Source organism: Meriones unguiculatus (genome assembly GCF_030254825.1).
Source record: "Meriones unguiculatus strain TT.TT164.6M chromosome 13 unlocalized genomic scaffold, Bangor_MerUng_6.1 Chr13_unordered_Scaffold_40, whole genome shotgun sequence".
NCBI classification, from domain to species: Eukaryota; Metazoa; Chordata; class Mammalia; order Rodentia; family Muridae; genus Meriones; species Meriones unguiculatus.
This window is the reverse complement of record NW_026843649.1, coordinates 862,090-874,430: the sequence shown is the minus strand read 5'-3', so window position 1 is coordinate 874,430 and position 12,341 is coordinate 862,090. Positions and strand designations below refer to the sequence as shown.

General features: G+C 43.8%; 1 protein-coding gene across 1 annotated transcript; it reads right to left on the bottom strand.

Annotated features, from left to right (window-relative positions):
* Nucleotides 1–10,475: 10,475 nt before the first annotated feature.
* On the bottom strand, nucleotides 10,476–11,343 carry LOC132651110 (pro-adrenomedullin-like). Its single transcript, XM_060376403.1, has 4 exons — nucleotides 11,258–11,343; nucleotides 11,152–11,167; nucleotides 10,958–11,103; nucleotides 10,476–10,770 (listed from the first exon to the last, which is right to left on the bottom strand). Exons 1-4 carry the CDS (start codon nucleotides 11,341–11,343, stop codon nucleotides 10,476–10,478), a joined length of 543 nt encoding a protein of 180 aa, XP_060232386.1.
* Between the last annotated feature and the right edge of the window lie 998 nt (nucleotides 11,344–12,341).

The following is a 12,341-nucleotide window of genomic DNA, read 5'->3' as shown; positions in this document are numbered from 1 at the left end:
AGATCACCTATGCTAAGCAGAACCTGCAGGATGCTGTGGATGACAGTCAATTCCCTGCAGTCAAAGGAATACAGGTGACAGGATGCTGACTAAGAAAAGTTAGGCCCATTTAGATGGCAGTAGTGATTACAAACATGTGATTCTTCTCCACCTCCTCACACCGTGTAGGAAGCTAGACTGACCTATCACATCTAAACTGGATGCCCCTCTCTACCCACTGTCCCATCTCCCACCCCTCTACCCACCACCACTTCCTAAGGATGCAGAGGACTGGGTGAGGGGCTCAGTTCACTTTCCCACATGGGTGAAGCTGGAACCCTGGAGCTTCTGGATTCCCCTTTTGATTCTTAAGAGCCCTTTTTCCTCTCAACAAAAGCTGGCTCTCTGCGAGCAAAAAGCTTTGACTTTCAAACTATTGCTTTTGATGTGAGCTTCAAGAGGCTGTTTAAAAAAAGCCAGAAAACTGAACATTTAGCGGTTTCATTCAGACTGATTCTTTCTGTTTGCATTCTGGTTGCACATATCTTAATTCTCCTCAAGACAATGCTGCTGGCTTACTAGTGGAAAGGTCAAGTGGAAAAATTGTAGCATGAAAAAGCAGGAAGAACGAAATTGCAAAATTCTTTCTATGTCAGATATACTGAAACACTTCTCTGATGTGTCACCTGCCACACCCACACCCTGAAGGCCAGGCTGTCTCTGCTCAGGCCTCACAGTGTTGAAGAAGAGACTCCAAATCTGTCTGTGTATTAAAAGTTCTGACTCATACTCATGAGTACATTATTTTCTTCAAGAAGTCTAATGTCAAAAAAACAAAAGGGAAGGGGGTTGAATCTATGTTAAGAAATTGTTAGACAGCCTTACTGGGTCACAGAGGAAGACAATGCAGCCACTCATGATGAGACCTGGTAGACTAGGATCAGAAGGAAGGGGAGGAGGACCTCCCTCATCAGTGGACTTGGTGAGGGACATGGGTGGAGAAGGGGAAATGAGGGCAGGATTGGGAAGGGAGGAGAGAGGAAAGTACAGGGAGCTACAAAGTGAATAAACTGTAATTAATAAAAAATGATAATTAAAAAATAAAATACTAAATTACAAAAAAGCCACTTTTGCACTTTGGTGCGTATGTCTTAGACTAGCTTGTGATAAAAATACAAGGGAAGGTCTGTAAATAGTTGTGTTGGTATTTTGATAGGAATTGCATTGAATCTGTAGATTGCTTTTGGCAGAATGGCCATTTTCACTATGTTAATCCTGCTGATCCATGAGCACACGAGATCATTCCATCTTCTGATGTCTTTTTCAATTTCTTTCTTCAGAGACTTGAAGAAGTGTATTTTTTTTTCAAACAGGTCTTTCACCTGCTTGGTTAGAGTCACCCCAAGGTACTTTATGTTATTAGTGGCTATTGTGAAAGAAAAATTATCAACTTCATATGGAGAAACAAAAAACCCAGAATTTGCAAAATGATCCTGTACAACAGCAGATCATCTGGAGGTATCTCCATCCCTGATCCCAAGCTGTATTACAGAGCAATAATAGTAAAAACTGCATGGTGTTGGCATAGAAGCAGAAAGGTGGGTCAATGGAACCAAATAGAAGACCTAGAAATAAACCAACACACCTATGAATACTTGATTTTTGACAAAGAAGCCAAAACCATTCAATGGAAAAAAACAGTATCTTCAACAAATGGTGCTGGTCCAAGAGGATGTATCCATGCAGAAAAATGAAAATAGATCCATATTTATCACCTTGCACAAAACTAAAGCCCAAGTGGATCAAAGACCTCAACATAAAACCAGATACACTAAACCTGTTAAAGGAAAAAGTGGGGAAGACCCTAGAATTCATTGGCACAGGAAACAACTTCCTGAACAGAATACCAACAACACAGGTTCTAAGAGGAACACCCAATAAATGGGATCTAATGAAACTGTAAAGCTTCTGTAAAGCAAAGGACACTGCTGTCAAAAGGAAAAAAAAAATGACTGCCTACAGACTGGGAAAGGATCTTCATCAACCCTATATCTGACAGAAGGTTTATATTCAGAATATATAAAGAACTAAATAATTTAAAATGTAATAAATCAAGCAATCCAATTAAAAGATGGGGTACGAAGCTAACCAGAGAATTCTCTGTAGAGGAATACAGAATGGCAGAGAAACACTTAAAGAGATGCTCAATATCATTAGCTATCAGAGAGATGGAAATCAAAATGACCCTGAGGTTTCACTTTACAAGCATCAGAATGGCTAAGATCAAAAACTAAAGTGACAACACACACTGGAGAGGTTGTAGAGAAAGGGGAACATTCCTCCATTGCTGGTGGGAATGTAAATTTGTACAACCACTTTGGAAATCAATCTGGCATTTTCTTAGACAATTAGGAATACTGCTTCCTCAAGATCCAGCTATACCACTCCTAGGCATATATCAAAAAGATTTTCAAGTACACAGCAAGGACATTTGCTCAACCATGCTTGTAGTAGCTTTATTTGTAATAGCCAGAACCTGGAAAAAAAACCCAGATGTCCCTCAATGGAGGAATGGATACAGAAATTGTGGTACTTTTACACAGTGGAATAGTACTCAGCAATTAAAAACAAGGAAATCATGAAATTTGTAGGCAAATGGTGGAATCTAGAAAAGATCATCCTGAGTGAGGTATCCCAGGAGCAGAAAGACAGAAAGACACACACGATAGATGCATATATACTCATATATATACATATACATATATATGTATATATATGTATATATATGTATGTATGTGAGTATATATATATATATATATATATATATATATATATATATATGTATGAGTATATATATAGTAGGACAGGAGGCTACTTCAGAGAGCCTCTGAAAGACTCTACCAAGCAGTGTATCAAAGCAGATACTAAGACTCATAACTAAACCTTTTGCAGAGTGCAAGGAATCATATGAAAGAAAGAGGAGTTAGTATGACCTGAGAGGACAGGAGCACCACAAGGACCACATATGTCTGGGCACAGGGATCTTTTATAAGACTGTTTCTCAAATCAAGGGCTGTGTATGGATATAACCTAGAACACCTGCTCAGATGTAGCCCATAATAGCTCCGTATCCAAGTGGGTACACAAATAATGGGAACAAGGATTATTTCTGACAGGAACTCAATGACTGGCTCTTTGACCTCCCCCCTCCAAGGGAGGAGCAGCCTTTCTAGGATACAGAGGAGCATATTGCAGCCAGGCCTGAAGATACCTGATAAGCTAGGATCAGACTGAAGGGGAAGAGGACCTTCCCTATCAGTGGATTTGGAAGGGGGCAAGGAGGAAATGAGGGAGGAAGGGTAGAATTGGGAGGGAAAGATGGAGGGGGCTACTGCTGGGACACAAAGTGAATGACCTGTGATTAATATAAAAAAAATCATCTCTTCAAAAAACATACAAGGGGAATAAATCAAGAGAATATGGTTCTTACCCTAATTGATGTGTGAGTTGAAATGAATTGTTGGACTTCCCCGGACCTCCATAAAAAAAATTCTCATAAAAAATTTTTGAAACAGGTTTCTCTGTGCAGCCTTGGCTATCTTGGGTCACTTTGTAGAACAGGCTGGCCTCAAACTCACAAATATCTGCCTGCCTCTGCCTCCCTGCGTCCTGGGGTTAAAGGCATGCACCACCATGCCTGAATAAAATTCATTTTTTTAAAGATATGAAAAATAAAATGTAGTAGAATTTCTTATATGAGAAAACTGGGAAACAATAAAACTGTAACAGTAGGTTTATATGTTAAAACATGTAGGCATCTGGAGAGGACAGGAGCTCCACAAGGACCAAATATATCTGGACACAGGGGTCTTTTATGAGACTGTATCTCCAACCAAGTGTTTTATAACCTAAAAAACTTGCTCGGATGTAGCTCATGGTAGCTCAGTATCCAAGTGGGTACCATAGTAAGGAGAACAGGGACTATTTCTGACATGAGCTCAATGGCTGGCTCTTTGACCTCCCCTCCCCTCCTCCAAGGGAGGAATAGCCTTGCTAGGCCACAGAGGATGACTTTGTAGCTAGGGTCAAATGGAAGTGGAGGAGGACCTCCCCTAACAGTAGACTTGGAAAGGGGCAGGGAGGAGAGGAAGGAGGGAGGGTGGGATTGGGAGGGAATGAGGGAGCAGGCTACAGCTGGGATACAAAGTTAATAAACTGTAACTAATATTTGCTTCTGTAAAGCAAAGGACACTGTCATCAAAACAAAGCGACTGCCTACAGAATGGGAAAGAATTTTCACCAACCCTTTATCTGACAGAGGACTCATATCCACTATATATAAAGAACTAAAGAAGCTGAAAAGCAAAAACTAAGTAATCCACTTAAAAAATGGGGAACAGCCAAGCATGGTTGGCTACCATAAAAAGCTAAAATGTTACGCTCAGGATGCGAGGCTAAGCACTGCACTCAGGGTCAGCCGCTTTGGACCCAGAGAAGAGCATGTCTGATTGCATGCGGGTTGATGCCCCAGGTCCCGCCTCTGAGAAAAAGGTATCGGATGGGTCTGATGCTCTTTGGGTGGATGACACCTAAATGAACATCAGTAAAAAGTCCCAATTTATTTCTAATATCAGAGATCAGACCTCTACTCTTGCCTGAGGCGTCTAAAACAAAAAGGGGGAACTGTAGAGAGCTGCGGAATGCTGTGCCTTAAAGATGGAGCTGGTTTCCGCCTTCCACCTTCCCTATGGTGAGTGTTCTCTGTCAGGAACAATTCCACATTTGGCTAAAGCTGAGGATCTGGCTTGCTTCCATGTATGTGGACCTATCTTCATTGCCCACATGGCACGCTGGGGTTGGCTACCCAGAGGCTATTTAAGCTGTTGGCTGGCTTTCCCCAGGGTCAGATGATTGTTCAAGGTTCCTGAATAAACTGCATTGAAAAAAAAAAAGAAAATGATTGGCACAGATAATCTCTGTGGCCCCTTCCTACACCGTGTGTCTATGGCAGCTGTGTCAAACTGATCCTGTTTGACCATGAAACATGGCGTGGACAGAATCGCCAGCTTTCCCAGGAGGTGGGGCGGGCCTCACTGTATTGGATTCCAGGGTTGGCAAGCTTACACAAGTGAGGAGGAGATCAAGACTACATGGGCAGAGACATTGGTCAGCAATTTGTATGTGATTAAATGGCTGGTTCTAACGTAAAAAAAAATGGGGAACAGAGCTAAACAGAGAACTCTCTGTAGAGGAATATCAAATGGCAGAGAAGCATTTAAAGAAATGCTCAACATCATTAGCCATTACGGAAATGCAAATCAACACAACCCTGAGATTTCACTTTACACCCATCAAAATGGCCAAGATCAAAAACTCAAGTGACAACACATGCTGGAGAGGTTGTGGAGAAAGGGGAACCCTTCTCCACTGCTGGTGGGAATGTAAACTTGTACAACCACTCTGGAAATCAATCTGGCACTTTCTCAGACAACTAGGAATAGCGCTTCCTCAAAATCCAGCCATACCGCTCCTAGGCATATATCGAAAAGAGGCTTAAGTACACAAAAAGGACATTTGCTCAACCATGTTTGTAGCAGTTTATTTGTAATAGCCAGAAGCTGGAAACAGCCCAGATGCCCCTCAACTGAAGAATGGATGCAGAAATGGTGGTACAGCTGTACAATGGAGTATTACTCAACAATGAAAAATAAGGAAATCATGAAATTTGCAGGTAAATGGTGGGACCTGGAAAGGATCATCCTGAGTGAGTTGTCCCAGAAGCAAAAAGACACACATGGTATATACTCACTTATATAAACATACAACATAGGAAAAACCCACTAAAATCAGAACATCTAAACAAACTAAGCAAAAGAGAGGACCCTAACTAAAACACTCAATCCCCATCCTGAAAGGCAAAGACGATGGACATCAGAAGAAGAAGAAAACAGGAAACAACCTAGGAACCTGCCACAGAGGGCCTCTGAAAGCCTCTGCCCTGCAGACTATCAAAGCAGATGCTGAGCCTGATGGCCAACTGATGGGCAGAGTGAGTGGAATTTTATGTAAGAAGTGGGAAATAGCAAGAGTTGGAGAGGACAGGAACTCCACAAGGAGAGCAACAGAACAAGAAAATTTGAACACAGGGAACTTCCCAGAGATTCATACTCCAACCAATTTATGGAGATAACCTAGAACCCCTGCACAGATGTAGCCCATGGCAGTTTAGTGTCCAAGTGGGTTAGATAGTGATGGGAAGAGGGACTGCCTCTGACATAAACTGATTGGCCTGCTCCCCCTGAGGGGGGAGCAGCCTTACCAGGCCACAGAAGAAGACAATGCAGCCATTCCTGATGTGATCTGATAGACTAAGATCAGAAGGAAGGAGAGGAGGACCTCCCCTATCAGTGGACTTGGGGAGGAGCATGCATACAGAAAGGGGAGAAAGGGTGGGGTCGGGAGGGGAGGAGGGAGGGGCTTATGGAGGGATACAAAATAAATAAAGTGTAATTAATAATAATAATAATAATAAAGAAATAGTTAAGACCGTAATATTAGTATAAGCACCTCTCATCTCAAGAAACAAAATGTTGCTTATGTTTATTAATTATTATCCATTTATAAATAGTAGTGAAAATTTTGAATGTTTCCAACTTTGTTGACTAGTTTTATGTCATCTAGACAGAAGCTAGAGTCATTTGAGGGGATGGACCCTCAATTTAGAAAATGCTCCCATTGGACTGGACTGTGGGCAAGCCTGTGGTCCATTTTCTTATTAGTTGACTGATGTGAGAGAGACCAGCCCATTGTAGGAAGTGCTGCCTCTGGGTAGGTTGTCCTGGCTGCTATGAGAAAGAAGGATGAGAAATTCTGTAAGCAGCATTTTTCCATCGCCTCTGGATTAGTTCCTGCCTCTGGATTCTTGCCTTGAATTTCTGTGCTGACTTTCCTGGATAATGAGTATAAGCTGTAAGATGAAATAAATTCTTTCTTCCCCAACAACAAAAAAAAGAAGGGAGTTAGTATGATGGGGAAAGGATAGGAGCTCCACAAGGACCAAATATATCTGGGCACAGGATCTTTTCTGAGACTGACATTCAACCAAGGACCATATATGGCTATAACCTAGAACCTCTGCTCAGATGTAGCTTGTGGTAGCTCAGTAACCAATTGGTTTCCCATAGTGAGGGGAACAAGGACTATTTCTAACAGGAACTCAATGACTGGCTCTTTGACCTCCCCAACCCCCAAGGGAGGAGCAGTCCTGTTAGGCCACAGAGGAGGGCTTCGCAGCCAGTCCTGAAGATGCCTGATAAAGAGGAGGTCCCCCCTATCAGTGGACTTGGAAAGGGGTATGGTGGAGATGAGGAAGGGAGGGTGGGATTGGGAGGGAATGAGGGAGCGGGACACGGCTGGGATACAGAGTTAATAAAATGTAACTGATAAGAAAAAAAATAAAATTATAAAAATATAAATGAATAAAATTTAATTTAAAAAACCTGTAGGCACAAAATGATACATTTTACAATCCCACTTCCACTTTCTATGTGTAGAGAACATTTTAAGGAGGGCTGATGAGAAGCATGTAGGAATACCTACTTGTAATCCAGTACTCAGGAGGTAGAGACAGGAAGATCAGGAGTTCAAGGCCAGCATTGACTACATAACAAGTTAGTGTCCAAAAATAAGAGAGAGCTGCTATCAAGGATTCAAGAGCCAGACAGGGCGGTGCACACTTGTAATCCCAGCATTCAGGAAGCAGAAGCAGGCAGATAGTTGTGAATTCGAGGCCAGCCTACTCTACAAAGCGAGTCCAGGACAGCCAAGGCTACACAAACACTGTCTTGAAAAACAAAAATATTATAAAAATGAATATATTATATACAACATAATACATAATATATTATTTATAATAATGTATATATATATATATATATTATAAAACAGAAGTATTACACAGATTGGTAATGACAATTTGCCTTAAACTGACAAATGTGTTTAATTCAGCTCTTCACACCCACTCAAGGATTCCATTCTTAAAAATATGTGCCTGTGTATTAGATGTATTTGTCTATGTGTCTATAATGTATATGTCTATGATGTATTAAAGTGTCTAAAATGTATAGACTAAAATACTAATAATGATTATGAACAATGAAGGTCTCAGGCCCTCTGAGGCACACGGTTCCAGCTGCATGTCCGTCTGACTGTCCCCCTGCCTCTGGCCAGCAGCTGCTCCCTGCACAGCGTAAGGGTGCTGAGTCTTTGTCCTGGCACAGCAAGCCGGCGTGCAGATGGGGGGAGCCTGGATAGCATCTGCAAAACGCTTTTTTTTTTCTCTTTCTTTCCGCTTTCTTTAAGGCTATGTGTTGACTCCCACATAGGAGAACTTACTAAACTGCTGATACTACTTCCACCACTCTCGGGGACCACGAGTGACTAACAGCAGGGGGCGCTAGGGACCCACTTATGGATTCTAGGGCCCAGTGAGGACTTGGGATCCAAGCAGAGGGTTTTCTAGAGATGTGCGAACATTTTGTCGGATTTACCTGAGTAGCTTTTTAATACCTGCAGCTGTAACATAAACTCTACTTACATTTAGGTTATGCCTTAGCTTAGGTTCTATGAGGAACCCCATAAAATTGGGAGTATTTTGTGCAACCTAGCAGACCCAGTCTGGCCTAACTACTGGGGCTCACCCTACCAACCTTGTCTGGCTGCCACACAAGCTGGTGAACTCCCACCCAGGACACTCGTTTTGCGCACCCAGATGGACAACAGAGCTCATGACAGAAACATAACTCAAGCATAAGTCTCTATTTCTCGTGGAACTTGTTTTTTGTGCTCAGGGACATCTATGTCTCTTTGATGCACTTAAAAGACCTGCTACTTTCTAGGACCGTGGTATAACTGATGTCCTGAGATGAATGGAGAAGGACTCAAAATCCCCATCAATTAAATCATAACAGAAACCATGATGAGTCTCAAGACAAGATAAGAAAGATGCACTGTTGTCCCTATCAAGAGGAAGAAAATGTCATCGGGAACTCCTTATGAGAAAGAGAGGGAAATTGTCAGCTAGCTTCACATTGAGTGACAATACCATATTTAGAACTGCCTGAATAAAGTCGCCATTAGAATAGATTGACTAAAGTGCTCTGCCATTCTCCAAGACCTGTGTCATCCATACAGAGAAACATTGGATTACAGTTCATGTGACAGAAATGACACCTAGGGCTGCTGAGTTGGCTCGCCAAGGAAAAGAGCTTGCAAAGTGTGGTGACCCAATTTTGAGCCCTAGAACCCACATAAAGCTAGGAGGCCAAAAGTTGTCCTTCAGCCTCCGCCTGTGAGCCAGTGTACACATACACATGCACACATAGACACATACACAACAAATATTTTTTTACAAAAATAACCTCTGCATCTTCAAGTCTTTGATGATGGCAAAGTCTGTGGATTTTCCCAAAACCACAGCTTTCCTTCTGACTTACTATGTTGGAGAAAAGGGAAGACTTGGGGTGGGATCTTTTAGATAATCTTTTTCACCATGGCACTTACTACACAGGCATGGCTGGAGCTCCTGTGGGAACTGAGCCTGTAACGTCCAACTATATATCCTGAAAGGGAAAACACAAGAGCCAGAGCTCCATTGGACTCACCAGGCATGGACTTGGGTCCTAACCACCTGAGTGCACAGTGGCATTCTGGGACCTTGGAAATCAGCACAAGAGGGTTTGACCTCTCATGAACAGAGATGTTGGCTTGCACCCACACTGCAGTTCTATCTTCCCAAAGCATGAAGTAAGACTTCAGCACTTCCAGGCCAACCCAAACCAAGACCACCCTTCCCTAGATGCATGAACAGAGAACGAATCAGCATTGAGAAAGTTTATTGGTTTAATTTTTCCAAGATCATATATTTTAAGTAAATAGATTATAAGAGGTATAATGTCTTTTCTTCTTCCACTAACAGTAATCAGGCGCTCTCCACCTTACACACATATACAAACACACACACACAGAGAACCAAACCATGTTATACCTGGCTGAGACTTTCACATCTTAAAATAGGGGATGGTAACAATATAATTTCCTTTAAAATGCCTTTAATACAATATATAACAAACAAAAAATCTCTCTATGTATTTGAAGTTACAAAAAAGCCCATCCCTTGGCAGCAACAATCTTAAATATGATAGTGACCTCTGGCTGTACAACAAGCATTTCACTTTTCCTTACTGGGTTTTGGAACCCAGTTCAATTAGTAATGAGACTTATTAAGCCCTTTGAGAAACCAATTTATGAGCAGGCAAGGCAGTGGCTCAGACCCCTACCCCGAAGAGTAACAGTCTGTACTTCTCAGCTTGTGGAGTGAGCCTGGCTTGATCTTGGGTTCCTCTGCCTCCCCCAGTGGCAGCCAGGCAAATCTCTGCAGGTTTGTCTCAATATGCCCTGGTGTGAAGCAGACACTAGTGGGACGCTCGCTGAACTGTTCATTGCTGCCACCCGTCCCCGGAGGCTGCTGTTGCCTGTGTCTGCTCTTGGGAGGACACCACAGTCTGGGCCTGGAGGACCTCTGGCAGGGAACGCCGGCGCCGGCGGCCATAGCCTTGAGGGCTGATCTTGTTTTGGGGGGCCACAGCATCTTTACTTTTGTCTGTCAACTGGTAGATCCGTTGGGCCAATTTCTGCAGTATGCACGTCCCTAAGCGGCATGGAGAGCTAGGAGAGCCAGGGTTCATCATAGGGCGGTAGTGTTTGAATCCAATATGGGCTATGCTGGGAGTGCTGTGAAGAAAGGACTCTTGAAACTTCACCAACCAGAGCTTTGTTCCTAACCACCTGGGACCAGGGCCATAGAGAACCTGAGGGACCTGGGACCTGCTCCCTCCCCTGGAGCTGCAGTCCTGCCTGGACAATCCTCCTGGGGCCAGAGTAGTAGAGAGGGCACATCCTTTGTAGAGGGCATAGTTACCTGGCTTGTGGGGATTTCGATGTGCTCTCCTTGTCCTGGAGCGGAACAAGAGTCGAGTTAAGAACTATCTCCTCACCAGTGAGTCCCGAGGAATTGGTGCTGGATGCCTGCAGTTCCCTCTTGCCACTACTTAGCGCCCACTTATTCTGCCTAGAAAACACAAGCAGATGTGTTTGGTTGTGTTCAAGTGATGCCCAGGCCAGCTCCCATCTCCACTTTCTTCTAACCCCTTCAAACCATCCCTCAGTGTTCCCTGACTGCCATGTATTAGGACTGAAGAAAGCACTGCCCCAAACTCACTGCGAGGACGCATCTGACTGTGCAGTGTCCACACCTAGGAAGGCAAGTGAACCCAGGAATATCAGGATGATGGAAACCAGCTTCATTCTGTGCAGATGCTCAGATACCCTGGAAAGGAGCAAGAAGCCGAGGGTGAGCAACAGGGCCAGCTGCACAGCCCCAGAGGGTCACGAAGGGCGTAGGCAGGAAGGGAAGCAGATTGGTGGCACTCTACCCGGTTCTGCTGCTTATCTCTCCCTGACACCGAGACGCATCCAGAGGCTTTTGCGCTGGCCAGGTGGGTGACAAGCAAAGCAAAGGAAACCGGAGAACCAGGTTTTCCGAGGTCTCCAATTCAACTCCTAGGATCATTGCCCAAGGTGGAGAGGGATCTCAGGAGAGAAACAGCTGGGTATATGAGTTAGACCTGGGACATGAGGTGTGCTCTACAGTGGATCCCCCAAAGTAGAATGCATTTGTCCAGTTCTGCAAGTTTTGGGCCTTCGGAAAAGCCACACTCCCTGCCCCTACACCCTGGAGACCAGTTGTCCCTACCTGCTGAAGGAGTGAGTAGTCAAGAACTTGGAGAAAGTCCGAGATATCCTTCTGACTCTGGCAAATCCCCAAAGTCCAAGGCTGACTGCTATGAGAAGCTAGGAGAGGTAATGCTGGAACTCTTCTGCCTGGTGTCGCCAAGAAACCACTGAACAGCAAGAGCCAGCTCCAGCATTTTAAACACTCAGGGGAGGGTCTGCTATGACCTGGAGCCCTCCCTTTTCTCTGGCTTCTAAGATCAGACCTGCCCAGGAACTTGCCTGTGGGTATAGGGCTAAGCGTAGAGGTCACTTGTGGACAGGCACCTCAGAGATCAGTTCTGGGAGATTAGGCTGGTGCAGGACTTATGCTGCCTTAATTTCCTGGCTTAGGGTTCAGGCATTAAGAAGGAAAGATGAGCCAGAACAACTTGGGTATGGGGGATCCTTTTCCAAGAATGACTACAACCCAGGTGTTGGTCTGAGCTTTCAGAATAGAGCTGCAAGAACCAGAGACTGGCAGGACACCTGGCTAACCTGGACATTAGACTTGGGGAGCTGTTGACTCAAAC